This window comes from Dipodomys ordii, unplaced genomic scaffold (assembly GCF_000151885.1).
Source record: "Dipodomys ordii isolate 6190 unplaced genomic scaffold, Dord_2.0 Scaffold108, whole genome shotgun sequence".
In the NCBI taxonomy this organism is placed as follows: domain Eukaryota; kingdom Metazoa; phylum Chordata; class Mammalia; order Rodentia; family Heteromyidae; genus Dipodomys; species Dipodomys ordii.
In genome coordinates this window covers 1183824-1198633 of record NW_012267324.1, presented here as the reverse complement: position 1 = coordinate 1198633, position 14810 = coordinate 1183824, and the positions used below count along the sequence as shown (strand labels likewise).

At 67.1% G+C, this 14810-nt stretch overlaps 2 protein-coding genes across 2 annotated transcripts in view; both read right to left on the bottom strand.

The window, feature by feature from the left end:
- Positions 1-4493, bottom strand: part of Gmip (GEM interacting protein) — a 9543-nt gene extending 5050 nt beyond the window's left edge. The window contains exons 1-9 of the mRNA XM_013028305.1: positions 4379-4493; positions 3397-3469; positions 2268-2343; positions 2116-2173; positions 1563-1688; positions 1415-1479; positions 1213-1320; positions 227-307; positions 8-128 (exon numbers count right to left, since the gene is read on the bottom strand). Coding sequence (XP_012883759.1) covers positions 8-128; positions 227-307; positions 1213-1320; positions 1415-1479; positions 1563-1688; positions 2116-2173; positions 2268-2343; positions 3397-3469; positions 4379-4397 — 727 coding nt within the window. The 5' untranslated portion in view covers positions 4398-4493. The remainder of the gene's footprint in view (positions 1-7; positions 129-226; positions 308-1212; positions 1321-1414; positions 1480-1562; positions 1689-2115; positions 2174-2267; positions 2344-3396; positions 3470-4378) is intronic.
- Positions 4494-5481: 988 nt separating this feature from the next.
- Positions 5482-13252, bottom strand: Atp13a1 (ATPase type 13A1). The gene is made up of 25 exons (XM_013028304.1): positions 12950-13252; positions 12670-12860; positions 12030-12102; positions 11732-11887; positions 11585-11654; positions 11202-11308; positions 10981-11110; positions 10806-10861; positions 10416-10542; positions 10201-10338; positions 10006-10126; positions 9741-9898; positions 9301-9476; positions 9118-9228; positions 8828-8953; positions 8418-8526; positions 7956-8155; positions 7782-7878; positions 7387-7538; positions 7009-7123; positions 6733-6929; positions 6233-6375; positions 6051-6162; positions 5827-5970; positions 5482-5750 (listed from the first exon to the last, which is right to left on the bottom strand). The coding sequence occupies exons 1-25, from the start codon at positions 13250-13252 to the stop codon at positions 5640-5642; spliced, it is 3423 nt and encodes a 1140-aa protein (XP_012883758.1). The 3' UTR covers positions 5482-5639.
- Between the last annotated feature and the right edge of the window lie 1558 nt (positions 13253-14810).

Here is a 14810-nt window from a genome sequence, read left to right as displayed (position 1 = left end):
TGCTTGCTGGGCGCGGGCGAGGCCTGGGGCCCCGGGTCCTCCGGGGAGCCCAGCGAGCGCGCCCACAGCTCCTCGCTGCGCTGCAGGTACTGGAGCTGGGCCCGGCGCAGCGCCTGCACAGCCTCGTTCTGCGGGGAGGGCGGTGGAGGTCAGCGCCCCCCCCCCCGCGGACACCCCGCGGCCCAGGCTTCAGCCCCCCCGGCCCCACCGCCGCCCTGGGCCTCACCATCCGCTTCTGCTCCCTCAGCCACTGCTCCTTGAACTCCTTCCGCCATTTCTCAATCTCTGTGCGTTTGGCGGCCAGGGGCTGGGAGGGAGGGAGGAGGGGACCAGGTGGTCAGGACGCCTCAGGTCCACCCCATCCGTCTGATCCCCTCCTGGTGCCCATGTGCCTTTCCCCTGCTAGACCCTGTTCTCTTTTTTCAGTGCCGGGAATTGAATCCCGGGCCTTGGTATATGCGTACATGGGGTTTGAACTCAGGGCCTGGGGCACTAAGGCTGGTGCTCTGCTAGTTGAGCCACCACTCCATTTCTGGCTTTTCTGGGGCTTCACTGGAAATAAGTCTCATGGAGTCAGGTGCAGGTGGCTCACGCCTGTCATCCTAGCTACTCAGGAGGCTGAGATCTGAGGATCGAAGTTCAAAGCCAGCCCAGGCAGGAAAGGCCATGGACACTCTTCTCCAATTAACCACCAGAAAACGGAAGTGGTGTTGTGGCTCAAATGGTAGAGAACTAGACTTCAGCTGAAGAGCTGAGGGACAGCACCCAGGCCCACAGTTCAAGTCCCACAACCAAAAACAAACAAACAAACAGTCTCATGAACATTCCCATCCAGGCTGGCTTTGAACCTCAATTCTCAGACCTCAGCCTCCTAAGTAGCTAGGATGACAGGCGTGAGCCACTGGTGCCTGTCTCCCCGCACACCAACATCCAGGCGCAGAACTGAGCCTCAGTGATCACTCAGATGCCCCCATGGTTTTCTTCCTGAGGACACTGCAATCTCACGGCTCCTCACACACAAACTGCACTGTTTTGCAATTGCACAGGAAGCCTGGGTTGAATCTCAGCCTGGTAACCTTGGGCAAGTTCCCAAGCATCTCTGCTTCAGCTTCCGCATCAGAGAAAGGTAGATGGGGAAGCAGTGACTTCCGGCTCCGTTATAAGAAGCAAAGGGATTGGTCCTCTAGTGACCCTCGTGCCCTGCCCCCTCACCTGGTAGTAATCTCTTTTCTGCTGGGCCAGGGTCTCCAGGGCCAGGGCTCCCAGGTTGAGGTCATGTTCCAGAAACAGGGTGTATATGTACTGCAGCGGCATGTGGCTCTGGCAGATGGAGAATGAGATACTCTGAAGATGGGGAGGGGGGCGGGGCTGGGGACTGGGGGGCTGGGGCCTGGGGGGGTCTGGTTACTGCTACCTGCTGGCGGATGGATACTTTGCCAGCTTCCCCGATCTTCATGATGCTTTTGGCAAACTCCAGTTCTGGAGAAGGAGACAATGGGAGTCTAGGCCCAGTGGGGTTTGGGTGAGTGCGGTGCGGGGGGCAGAGCGGGAGGAGCGCTCACCGTAGCTGGCTCTCTTCTCGGTCCAGGCCAGCAGCTCCTTGGCGTAGCGGCTCCAGGTCTTGGCATAGTCCAGGGCGGCATCAACACCCCCCTTGGTCCGGATGAGTCTCAGGTCCAGTTCCTCTCCTGGGAGGATCAGGGGCACCTCTGAACTCTGAGCTCTCGACCTGTCCAGGAGCCCCTGCTGTGACCCCCATGGCTCCAGGAAGCACCCGTCAGTAACACTGTCCACGGCTGCGCTACACAGCCTACCCGCTGCGCCCTGTCATGTTCCCTGGCTCTGTACAGTGCCTGGCACAGGACTTCCCCTCCCCCATCCTCCCCTCAAAACTCCCCTACCAGCTGGGCATCCTAGCTACTCAGGAGGCTGAGATCTGAGGATCACGGTTCAAAGCTGGCCCAAGGAAGAAACTCCATGAGATTTACCTCCAGTGAACCACCAGAAGATCGGAAGTGGTGCTGTGGCTCCAGTGGCGCTGAAGAGCTGAGAGGTAGCGCCCAGGCCCAGAGTTCAAGACCCACAACCAACCAAAAAACAAAACAAAAACCCTACCTGTGAGGGGTACAGGACTGTCCCAGGAGGAGCCGCTCTTACAGCTGGATTCACTGGTCTGGGGGCAGGGGAGAAACCGCATTCAGGAACAAGCAGGCCAGGGCTCCCCTTCCCCGGGGGTCCCTCCTCCCTATCCCCCCCACCCAACCCACCTCAGCGGCCGTGGCAATCTTGGCAGGCTCCAAGTTTTCCGGGAGGACAGCATCTCCACCCAGCATGTCAAAGGTTCTGGGGACAAAGGTGTCAGACTGGTCACCTCTGACCAATGTGCCCTATTAGGGGGAGAGAGGCTCTGGGGACCCCAGCATAGTTCAGGGGACAGTGTTGGATGTCACCTCTGGGCATCTCTTGTGTGTGGAACACCTGAGGATTCGGTGCACGGGGCGGCGGGAGCTGGATTTTGAAGGGAGGGACAGGTGGAGTGAATACAGAGCCCTAAACGCGTGAGGCAAATGCTCTACCACTCAGCTACACTTCCACACAGGTGAGCGTGCTTTGTGTGTGTGTGCACCTGCACGTGCAGGTCCTACGGCTTGAATTCAAGGCCTGGGTGCTGTCCTTGAGCTTTTCCCTCAAAGCTGACACTCTACCAGTTGAGCCATGGCTGTACAGCTGGTTTTTTTTTTGGTGGTTTACTGGAGATAAGAGTCTCAGGGACAGCTGGGCGCCAGTGGCCCACGCCTGTCATCCTAGCTACTCAGGAGGCTGAGATCTGAAGATCATGGTTCAAAGCCAACCTGGGCAGGAAAAGTCCATGAGACTCTTATCTCCAATAAACCACCAGAAAACCAGAAGTGGTGCTGTGGCTCAAGTGGTAGAGTGCTCGCCTCATTGAGTTGAAGAGCTGAGGGACAGCGCTCAGGCCCAGAGTTCAAGACCCATGACAGACCAAAAAAAAAAAAAGATTCTCAGGGCCTTTCCCGCCTGGGCTGGCTTCAACCCTCGATCCTCTGTTCTCAGCCTCCTGAGCAGGTGGGATGACAGGCATAAGCCTTGAGCAACCTTCCAGGTGAGGTTTCCTAATAGAACCTGGTAAAAAGGTTTGAGGGAGACTAGATAACTTTGGCGTTCGTGGAGTAAGGACGGCAGCCATTTAAAGGGTCACAAGCAGGCTTGGTGGGGTCTTCTCCCTGTACCCCCAAGCACCTGGCAGCCCCGGCCCTGGTGCAGTCCCAGCTCAGACCGCTCAGGGTGTCAGGGAAGGTGCCGGGGCGTTGCAGGGGCTTCAGGGCACCCACACGGCTTGGGATTTAGGTCTGCTGGACCCCAGCTCAGACTCACACGTTCCCCAGGGAGATCTCGAGGTTGTCCAGGCTCCGGAAGATGTCACTGTACCTCTTTCTGCTCTCAGGAGCTGGTGGGGAGGGGGAGTGTGACACGAGGCCAACCCCCGCCTCCGCGCAGCCCGCGCAGTGGGCCCCCCACCAGTCTGGGGGGATGCAGTGGGCGCCCCATCAGTCTGGGGGGTGCAGTGGGCGCCCCATCAGTCTGGGGGGTGCAGTGGGCGCCCCATCAGTCTGGGGGGTGCAGTGGGCGCCCCATCAGTCTGGGGGGGTGCAGTGGGCGCCCCATCAGTCTGGGGGGGGTGCCCGGCGTGGGGAGGGAGGAATGGAGGACGATGCAGATGGACCAGACGCAGCCAGGCGGGACAGCTGGGCAGAGCGGGGCCGGCCCGGACAGACGCCGGGACAGACGCCCTGGATCCGGCCCCGGGCCGTCCAGGAGGCGGGGAGGGGGGCTGGACAATGGAGCTCCACAGCTCCCCGGGGCCAGGCAGATGGGAGCACACGTGGCGCACGCGGGCCGGAGCCGCGGGCGTCCGCACACGCACACGCACACGCCCGCCAGCCCGGGACCGCCGGGGACCCGCGGGCGGCGGGGCGCGCAGGCCCCGGACACGCACCGCGGCCGGGGACCCGGATGGGAGGTGTCCCCCCCCCCCGCGGGCGGCGGGCGGCCCTGCGGGGACCCGCCCCCGGCTCCCCCGCGGCACCCTCCCCCATCCCGTCAGAAGCAGAAGCAGCCACTTCCCCTTCCTGGGCCCGGGCCGGCGTCCGGGCGCGGGCTCGCCGGCGCCCGGGGAGGGCGGGGTGTCGGCGCGGCCCCGGCTGGGGGGCCCCGCGCCGATGGAGGCCCGCGTCCTTCCCATCGAGGCGCCGAGTCCCCTCCGGCTCTCCGGGGAGTGACAGGCGGGGCTTCCCGGGCTAGGAAGTGAGGGGCAGCCGCCGCGGGCCATCCGGCTCCCCGGCCCCCGGCCTCCTACCTGGCTCGGCCGCGTCCATGGCTGGGTTCGGGGGTCTCTGGGCGGACGGGTCGCGGGGGAGGCCGCACGCCCACGGGGACCAGCCCCGGCTTCCTGCCGCCTCCGCCGCCGCCTCCGCCGCCGTCCCCGCCCGGTCCCAGGCCGCCCCGCCCCGCCCAGGCCACGCCCACGAGACGCCACGCCCACCACGGCCAGGAAGCGCGAGTGCCTGAGGAGGCCACGCCCCTGACACGCCCCAGTCCGGAAAGCTGAGTGCCTGCGGGAGGCCACGCCCCACTACGCCCCCAGACGAGGCGCGAGTGCAGAGGCCACGCCCCCAGCAGGAAGAGAGCGTGCCGCCGGCGCAGCCCTGCAGCCTGGGGCTGGGGAGGCCCAGCGCCTGGGGCTGGCCCCGCAGGTCCTGAACCCGACCTCGCCTGACCTGACCCCTCACAGCCCCAGTGGCTGGGGCCGGTCCCGACCCGCGGTCACCCGCAATGACCATCAGAGCTGCTCCAGGCCCCGGATGGAGGCTGCTTTAGACCTGGACAACAGGCCTGAGTGCTTCCAGGGCTCATCTCGGCCCCAGGGCCCTGCGTCCAGAGCCCAGATGGTAGCTCAGGTCACTGCTGGCCCCAGACCCTTGGGGCCCCACCTCCCTCCCGGCGCCCTGGTCCTCGTGCTGCTGGCTGCCCGGCTGGTGGCGGGCTGTGCCCGGGGCAGGTGTGAACCGGATCTGACCAATGTCCCCACCGCCCATTGCAATTCCGTCCTGTCCTCCTAAGGGCTGACCACCATCGCTCACACGGCACCAGGCGCCTGGACCCCGGGCCAGCAGAGGCCTTGGCCAGGGCCACCCCCGCCCCGAGGCTGGCACTGAGCCCTGGGAGCCAGTGGGGAAGGTGTGCTGGCAGCTCCCACACCACAGGAAGGGACAGCACCGATGCCGAACCTCCCAGGCCCACATCCTCACCTTGGGAAACAAAGTGGGGAAATGCGGGGTGCAAGCTACATAGAGAACCGACTGGAAGCTCCAGGGGTCCGGGCCGCTGCAGGGGAACCTGCTGGGTCCTCTCCCCTGGCGTGGGGACCCCGAGAGACAAACAAGATGGAGGCAGGGTGCCTTAAAATCTCCGATACTGCTTTATTCACCACAGGGGCTGGCTGGGCTGCAGGCCCGCAGTGCCAGCTCTGTCTTCCGAGGAGGCGGCCGGGCAGCCCCCCTGTGGGGAGTGGGGTGAGTGTTTTCTCCGGGGCAGCCGCAGGCAGCGGCAGCGCTATCTTAGGAAGGCACTTTCAGCTTCGGGGCTCCCAGGAAGAACTGCAGCACGCGGTCGGCCAGCAGCGCCAGGCAGAAGTCCAGGACCAGGACCTGCGCGATGACCAGCTTGAACTGCAGCGGAAGGGCACCCGAGTGAGCGGCGGGAGGCGGGGCGCGGGGCGCGGGCTGCCCGCCACCCGGCCCTCACCTCCACGGGGATGTCCACGAGGCCGAACTGGCTGTTGAAGTCTGGTGAGGAGCCGAGCAGCAGCCCCACGATGGCCACGAGCGACACGGCCAGGCTCCACGCCAGGGGCTTGTTCTCGGGCAGGCTCTCCATGAAGGGCGGGCCCTGTGACCCAAGGGGTGCACGGCTGCCTGAGGGGGACCGAGCGGGCGGGCTGGGGGGCAGGGACAGGGGCGGGCCCTCACCTTGTAATTGATGGCGAACGTGGCCATTTGCATGGCCATGGCCATGATGTACACGGTGCTGTTGACCAGGCTCGGCTCGAACTCCTTGTACAGGTCTACGAACCTCTCCTGTCTGGGGGGACACGTGCGGTGGGCGGGGCTGTCGAGGGGGGGGGCTGCCCGGGACAGGAGAAGGCACTTGCCTGTCGGGGCTGCGCGCCTGGGCCTCGCGGTACAGGTAGACCAGGCTGAGGAAGTGCACGAGGAACTGCAGCAGCACCGTGAGCACGGTGTACAGGTTGAAGATGTTGGGCAGGGGCCGCTCCCGGGACAGGGTTTTCAGGGGCTGCAGGCACAGGTGGAGGTCAGGGCAGGGTGGCCCTGGGGCTCCCCATCCACTGCAGATCACAGCCGGCAGGTGGCAGGGCAGGCGTGGGGCCTGCACCCACCTCTGGCGCACAGGGCTCGGAGGGGTGTCTGCCCTCCGCGCGGTCCCTCGAGGGGCTGCAGCGGGGAGCCCCTTGGGCTCAATGGCACAATGTGTGCCCAGATGAAGGCAGTGGCGGCAGGGCAGCCCCCGGGCACGCTGCTGATTCTGTATCACCACAGCCCAGAAGTGTGGAGCCTGGCCCCTGTCCCCCGTCCCCCCAACACAGCCCGGGCCCTGGGGGCCCCACGGTGATCCCAAGGTGCCAGCTCAGACCTTGGAGCGGGAGATGAAGAGGAAGCAGCCGGCCAGCAGCAGCCCCTGCAGGGTGGCCTGGAAGTCGCTGAACTTGACGCCCTCCAGGTACAGCACGCTCTGGCTGTAGGCCAGGATCAGGGCATTGAGCGCCAGGATCTTGAACATCTGCAGCGTGGTCACCAGTGTGCAGCGGCCCTGCTTGATCACGTGGCAGACTGGGGGGAGGGAGAGGTGGGCATGGGTGCGTGCAGGGGGCAGGGAGCGGGGCGGGGGCGGGGGCGGGGCAGCACTCACTGCACTGGATGGAGGAAAGTTTGGAGGTGAAGGGGGCGGCGATGCTGGCGTCCCCCAGCTTCACGATGGGCGTGCTTTCCTCCTCGAGGTCCCGCAGCACCTGGCTCAGGCGGTCCTGCAGGGAGGGCAGGGTCAGCCCACGTCCTTGCTCCCGACACCTCCCCCCAGGACTCACCCCCACGAGCACTCACCCCCCTGGGAGCACTCACCCCCCTGGGAGCACTCACCCCCCTGCGAGCACTCACCCCCTGTGAGCGCTCACTCCATGAGCACTCACCCCGTGAGCACTCACCCCCGTGAGCACTCACCCCCCCGTGAGCACTCACCACCCCCCGTGAGCACTCACCCCCCGTGAGCACTCACCCGGCGAGCACTCACCCTCTGCGAGGCGGGTGCGGGCTCCTCTGCGGGTGCGGGCCGCGTCTTTGCACTCCTGGAGCCGGCCCTGCCACTGCCCAGGCTGGGGCTCTCGCGGGGCCGTCGCCGCCGCTCTACAACCCGCTCCGGGGCGTTGGCCAGGAGTGCCACACCTGGGGTGCCGGGTGCGGGGTGAGGGGGGCTGCCCACCGATCCCCAGCTCCCCCTCCCCTGCTACCAACTCCTGAAGAACAAACCCCGCAAACGAGCCAGCGGCGGATGCCATGGGCGTGCGGCTGCAGCCCTGGTGGCCGGCATGCCCCGCGCCCGCCCCGGGGGAGGCCAGGAGAGCGGGTCCTGGCGGGAGATGTGGACAAGCCCCGCGCCGGCCCTTCAGCGGCCCCCACGGGGCTCACCCACGTCGGCGTGCTTGAGGGCGCCCACGTCGTTGGTGCCGTCCCCGCACATGAGCGTCACGAAGCCCAGCTCCTTCAGGCTGGTGATGACGAACTCCTGGGTGGTGGAGGGAGAGGGGCCGCGTGAGGCCCTGCCTGTGTCGCCCCAGCCCCGGCCCCGGGCCCCGCACGCACCTTCTGCTTGGGCGCCACGCGCGCGAACACCTGCACGTGGGGGATGAGGCGCAGCAGCTGCTGCGGGTCTGCGGCCTGCAGGTGCGCCAGGCCGTCGCCCGTGAGGCACAGCGCGTGCTCTGCGGCCAGCGCCCGCGGGGAGCCGGGCAGCAGGGGCAGCACGATGCTGCCGTCAATGGAGCGCCACTCGCACGCTCGGCCTGCGGGGGGAGGGCCACACCGGGGTGAGGGGCGCCCCTGCAACCACACCAGCCTGACCCCGAGCCCTGGCAGCCTGGCGTCTGTGTGTCCGTCCCACTCCCGCCAGAAGCGAGGCGCCGCCCACCCCACGGCCTGCTCCGGCGCTGGGTAGGGAGCACAGCTCCGAGCACCAGGCCTCGGGTTCCTGGGCCTGGGGAGGGGGTGCTGGGGAGGGGGACTCGGCCCTCAGAGCCGCTGCAGCACAGGCCGGCCAGGCCTCACCCTTGTCGGCGGGCGGCTGCAGGATGAGCGTGTGTGCCTTCTCGATGAAGTGCAGCTCCTGGGCCACGTGGCAGGCGGTGAGGGGGTTGTCGCCCGTGATCATGACCACCTGTGGGGCAGAGGCACAGCTGGGCAAGGTGGGGGACACGCAGGGGTGGAGCCGCCGGGTCCTTCCCACAAGCCCCCTGGACCGCGTAGATGCTAAGCGTGCTTGGGGTATAACACCAGCTCCTCTGGCTGTGCCCAGAACGTTCTGGAGACAAGGAGGAGACTGTGCTGTGCCTTCGATTCTAGTATGAGCCAGTCACTTCCCCCATGTCCTAAATACCCCCTGCACCTGGTTAACTAGAACGCTGGCCGCCAGGCGGACAGACAGACTCAGCTCTGGGCCTGGCCAGCCTGGGCCGTACCCGGTGGGACGCGTTCTGGATCTCTCGGATCACCGCCTTGGAGTCGGCCTTGAGCGGGCAGGAGACCACGATGAAGCCCACGAACTTGAGGTTGCACTCCAGCGCCTCCCGCTTCACCTCGCGGGCCTGTGGACACAGGGGCTCACCATCCCTTCTGGGCCCTGCTTGGCGCAAGGGGTGCGTGCGTGCGTGCGCGTGGATCCCGCTCTGTCTCGTGTGCGAGGTGTACGGGCCTGTGGCTCCACGTCGGGGTCCGGAGGCCTGGGCCAGGGGTGCCCGGCAGGCCTTACCTGTTGGTGGGTGAGGTGCCCCAGCTCCTTGTAGCCCAGCGCCAGGACGCGGGCTCCTTCCCGTGAGATCTCGGTGTGTATGACGTGGTAGTCGGGTGGGCACTGGGAGAACTGCAGAGGAGGGGAGACATCAGCCGCGGCCTGACCCACCCCCCCACGCCCGGGCCGGCGGGGTGGGCTCACCATGGGGTGCAGGGTTTCGGGGGCCCCCTTCACGGCTGCAATGTAGCAGAGGTCGGTGGAGCCCAGCTTCTCGTAGGAGGCGAGCACGGACATTCGCTTTAGGGCACTGGCAAAATGAAAGCGCTGGTGAATTTTCAGCCCCTGAGTTTTAATACTTCGGGGGAATACTTTCTCATCTGGAAACAGACAAGTGCGACAACTGAGGGGCTTCGCTCTGCACGCAGCCGCCCCTCCCCCGCGCCGGCCCTCCTCCACGCAGGCCCCCTCCCCCCCACGTGCCATCCCCTCCTCCCCCCACACAGGCCCCCTCCCCTCTGCCGTCCCCCCCTCCCCCCACAGGCCCCGGCCCCTGCGCCGTCTCCTCCTCCCCCATGCCGGCCCCACCCAGAGCGCCGACACCCCGGCGTCGGCGGGGCATGTGCACGGCGCCCCCTGCTCACCTTTGGTCAGCGTCCAGTCCACAGCGGTCAGCATGGCCTTCTCCAGGGGGTCGCCCACCAGGGTGCCGTCGTCCAGCTGCATGAGCGAGTGGCAGGAGGCCAGAGCCCGGTGTGTCTCCACGGGGATGCTGGACACGGGGGTCACCTCCTTCCCATCTCTGCCGGGGGAGGGGGGTGGGAGGGCAGTTATGGGCGGCTCATGTGGGGTGCCCGCTGGCCGGGCCGCCTGCCCCTCGACTGCCCCGCGCCCGGCCCGGGGACTCGCCTGAGCCCGGCCACGCCGCGCACCACCAGGCTGTCGCTCGTGAGCGTCCCCGTCTTGTCGAAGCAGCACACCTCCACCTTGCCCGCGAACGGGATCCGGAAGGGCTCCGTGCAGTACATGTCTGCGGGGGGGAGAGGGGGGGCAGGGACGGTCAGGGGGGCTCTGAGCGAGGCCCCCCCCCGCCAGGACACGCACAGAGCTTGGCCAGGGCGATGAGCGAGGTGTTGACGGCCAGTGAGAGCTCGATGGGCAGCTCGGGGGGCACGACGGAGGTGAGGATCAGCGTGCACTCCAGGAAGAGCTTGTAGCGGTTTCGGCTCGGGTCCTTGGTGCCTGTGGAGAGGCGACTCAGCCTGGGGCGGGGGGTGTGGGCGGGGGGCGTGGGCCAGGCCCCGGACCAGGCTGCTTGCCTTCAATCCACACGTAGGCCGCGGCAGCGATGGCGAAGACCAGGAGGAAGAGGATGAAGATGAAGGTCTCCAGGTTGTTGGCCGTCACCCTCTTGACCCCGAAGAGGATGGTCCGCAGCAGCTTGCCCTGCAGGATGGAGCCTTCCTGGGGGCGCCGCGGGACCCCGTCTCCCGCCCCAGCGCTGCCTGCGGCCCGCGCGGGACCCACGGTGACAGGCTCGGGCGGCGTCGGGCAGCACGTCCAGCCCCCCCCCCAGGGCAGCGCGGCCCAGGAGCCCCAGCACCTCGGCCGGGAGAGGAGGCTGGTCCGGGGCCTCTGCAGTCACCGTTCACAGGGACGGCCTGGGCTCTGAGACCAGTGTCCCCCCAGCCCTGCCCCACACCCCGCACCTGGGAAGTGTTGAATCCGGTCCGCAGGACGTAGGCCACGCACCCACTGTCCACGGCTGGGGAGACAGATGGCGAACAGTGGTCACTGGGAGCTCGGCCCAATGTTTCCTGCTCACACCCAGGGTGGGGAGGAGCCCCGGGGAGGGGGGGAAGGGCAGCCCCCAGAGGCACCTACGCTTCAGGCCCGTGGTGGCCCTCTGCGGCGGTATGTGCTGTACCACCTTGGTGCCCCCGAAGATCACGTGGAGCCGCGCATCGGCCTGCAGGTCCAGCACGCGGGCGGGGCTCAGGTCTTCGATGGGCTCCTGGGTGGGAGACGTGGGTGAGGCCCGCGGGGCCCTCCCCCCCTGGGGTGTGCGCACAGCCTGGGCCCGCCGCGCGGCCCCTCGGCCTCACCTTCATCTGTGGCACGGACTCCCCGGTGAGCATGGCCTCATCCACCACGCAGCGGCCCCGCAGCAGAAGCACATCGCAGGGCACCAGGTTCTCCTGCGGAGAGCGGCCTGCAGAGGGCGGGGGGTTGGCACAGGCCGGGCGCCACGCGGGGGATGGGGCGGGGGAGGGTTTGGAATGGGCCGGGCCAGGCGCCACGTGGGGGATGGGGCCAGCGGGGGGCAGGGGGGGGTTGGCACAGGCCGGGCGCCACGCGGGGGATGGGGCGGGGGAGGGTTTGGAATGGGCCGGGCCAGGCGCCACGTGGGGGATGGGGCCAGCGGGGGGCAGGGGGGGGTTGGCACAGGCCGGGACGGGCGCCATGCAGGGGGAAGGATGCGGCCCACCGATGGAGACGATGTCCCCGGGCACGATCTCGTCACTGGCGATGGGCCTCCACTTGCGGCTGCGGTAGACCTGGCGTGGGGCAGGCGGGGGTCAGCAGGAGCGGGGGGCTGCGCCCAGGCACACGGCCAGCAGTGCCCCGCACGCACCTGGATCATGTGCGGCTTGTTGCCCATCTTGCGGATCTCCGACATGTTGCGCATCTGCTGCTGCACCAGCGAAGCCTCGAAGGCCACCAGCATGGACAGCGTGAAGACGCTGTAGTACCAGTACTCGTCCAGACACCAGAGCCCCACGCAGAACACCTGTGGATGCCTGGAGCGTGTGCCCGCCGCGCGTGGCCACCCCACAGCGCCCGCCCCCGGGGGACGCCAGCGCCACGCCAGGCTCACCTCACACGGGGATGGCGAGGCAGGGTCAGGGGATCGGCCCGCGCCGCGGCCTTACCTGAAACACGAAGAAGGGGGCCGTGGCTCTCTCCTTGAAGAGCTCTGAGAAGTCTGGCACCACCATCTCCGCCCTGCAACACAGCGTGTGCTGTCGCGGGCCGGCCGGGTGCGGCCCCGGGCTGCCCCCACGGGCCTTGGCTTCTCACAGTCCAGTCCCCCAGCCGCTGCCCAGCGAGGAGGAGCTGAGTGAGGGGGCCCTGAACTGCACCCCAGAATCCAGAGCCTGGCCCCAGGGGTCCTCAGTGGCACATGGGGGGTACAGTCTAAAGGAACCGCCAACCAGTATTAACCGGGCCCCCTCGCCCTGCCTGGCCTCCAAGGGTCCCCCCCATGGGGTGACCGTGGTTGGGGCTGCCTGGGAGGACCGTGAGAAAGCTCACGTCTCCTGGCCCTCGACACCGCCTGCCCGGGGTGGCGTGGCCCGCCATGCACTCCCGAGTGAGGACAGCTGCGGTGAGCGGGTCCCTCACTTCCTGAGAGGCAACTGAGTCAGGAAGGAGGGCCGAAGAGCCTGTTCTGTCCCGGGGCAGGCGGCGGGGCGGCTCCCGTGCCGAGCCGCGCGCAGAGCGCCACCTTGTGGCAACTCCTGCTAGGGGGCCCGCGCGCACTGAGAGGGGCGCCTCCCGGGCCCGGCTCACTTGTTGCCCCCAAATTTCTTCTCGGCGGCCCGGATCTCGGCTTCCTCCTGGAGGCCGCGGCTGTTCTGATAGTAGGAGAAGGCGTTGCCCACGGGGAAGGCCGCCGGGAGGAACTGCTTCCTCTCCAGGGCGTCGTAGGAATACTTGATCTTCTGGAACTCGAAGGACAGCACCTCCAGCCCGTCTTCTCCCTGCGGCAGAGGCGTCTGGGTGGCAGCGGCTGCGCCGGGGCCTGGGAATCGGGCGAGCCCGGCCCGTGAGCCCGGCAGGCCGTCCTTACCTGGTCCCTGTGCAGGGCCACCAGCTCCGTGGAGCCGTTGTTGGGGGTCGGGACAACCTTCACGAAGGTCGCTTTGCTGGGGTCGTACTCCTGCCAGAGGCAACACACAGCCACTGAGCCCCTCTCGGCCCACAGGGGAGGGCGGCTGGGTGTGGGGCTCCGTGGCACCTTCCAGATATGCCACCAGGCGCCGGGCTGCGCCTGGCCTTCCCCAGTGGCAGAGGAGCCCGGGCTGCTGAGCCTCTGCTTCCCTGTCACGAAGCCGATGGGCCGAAGGCACACCGTGGCCAGGGCTCTGCGCATGAGCTCAAAGGGAAAGAAACACACCAGACTCCTCACCCATCCTCGGGGCCCACGGGCCAGGCCTGCGGAGCCCACGGGCAAAGCTCCGCCGCCTCCCCGCGTCTCCGCGGCCCCTGCTACTCAGCGCTGCTCCAGGCAGCACCGGCGCCTCGCTCTGCCTCGAAGACACTCACCGGCTCGAGGCCTTTAGGCCTTTGCTGACATGTCACCTTCCCGGGACCCCTTCCCGGCTGCCCCCTCTAAAATCCCCGGATGACAGTGTCTGCTGTGTCCACATCCTCCCTCTCCGGCCTCAACGGCTGGGCTTGACAGCCTTCTCCCACAAACGCCAGCGCGCGGGATGCTGCCCCAGCGCGCTCCGCTGACCCTCGACTGGGGGCCTGGGGGCCCCGACAAAGCGCCACTCTGAGGGGTGTCCCATGCCACTGAGGCGCAGGAAGCCACAACAAAAGCACACAGCCCTCAGTCCTCGTGAAGCCAGAGAGCACGAAGGCGTGACACAGGGGCGGGCGCGGGCAGCTGCGGGAGCGGGTGTTACGGTTTCACTTTACACCAGGGGAAAACCAAACCCAGGGAAGAGAGAGAAAACCACGGCCCGGGACGGGTGGAAGGCAAACCTAGATGGGGCTCGGCGATGCGCTGGGGCGCAAGGGAAGTCCGAGGGTGCCTCCCTCCCCCAACAACCCTTCCTGCACCTGTCCCTTGTGGAGGGGTACCAAGGAAGCCACCAAGCCCACACACCTGGGCCCTTCTCCGGGCCCAGTCGTACTGGGGAAGTCGGGGTCCACACACACATCGAACCAGGACTTGATACAGAACTGGGGGAGGGGGGTAAATCAACTTCCCGCTGCCCTCCCTCGTTTGTGTGTATGTGTGTGTGTACATGTGAGCCAGTATTGAGGCTTGAACTCAAGAGCCTGGACACTTCCATTGGCTTTGTGCTCAAGGCCAGCACTCAACCACTTGAGCCACAGCTCCATTTCCTCCCTTTTGCTGGCAAGTTAGAAATAACATCAACCTTCCTTCCGGGGCTGACTGGACCTGGTGTCTCAGATCTCAGCCTCCTGAGAAGCTCAGTTGCAGGCGTGAGCCACGGCCCTGGGCCTCTGTTGCTCACTTTGGGGGGAGGGGAAGGATGGGGGACGTGTCAGTGTACACAGCTCCAAACTTGGGTGTCTTTGGAGGCCAAGCCCAGAGCCGGTGTGGCTCTGGCCCAGGGGTCATTCCCACACCCCGGTGCCCTCTGCACCCTGACTCGTTCATCCTTATCACCTCGTCACCACACGGCGACAAGCCGTGACAGTCGCTCACGCTCAAGGTAAGCACGAGGGAGAGCTACACTTCCTGCTCGTGGGGTCTGGCGGGGGAGGAGGGAGGGTGGGGTGTGCGTGTGTGCGCGCGCGGATCCAGCCCCCCCCTCACCCTACACACCCCACCCCCGGCCTGGCCTCTTTGAAAACGAAAGGAGCCCCCCCAGGCTCAGTCCCGGGGCTGGGCGTTCATTCGGTCACCGAGCAGCAAGGGTCGCCCGGGCCCGGGCCAGGGCTGGGCGGGCATC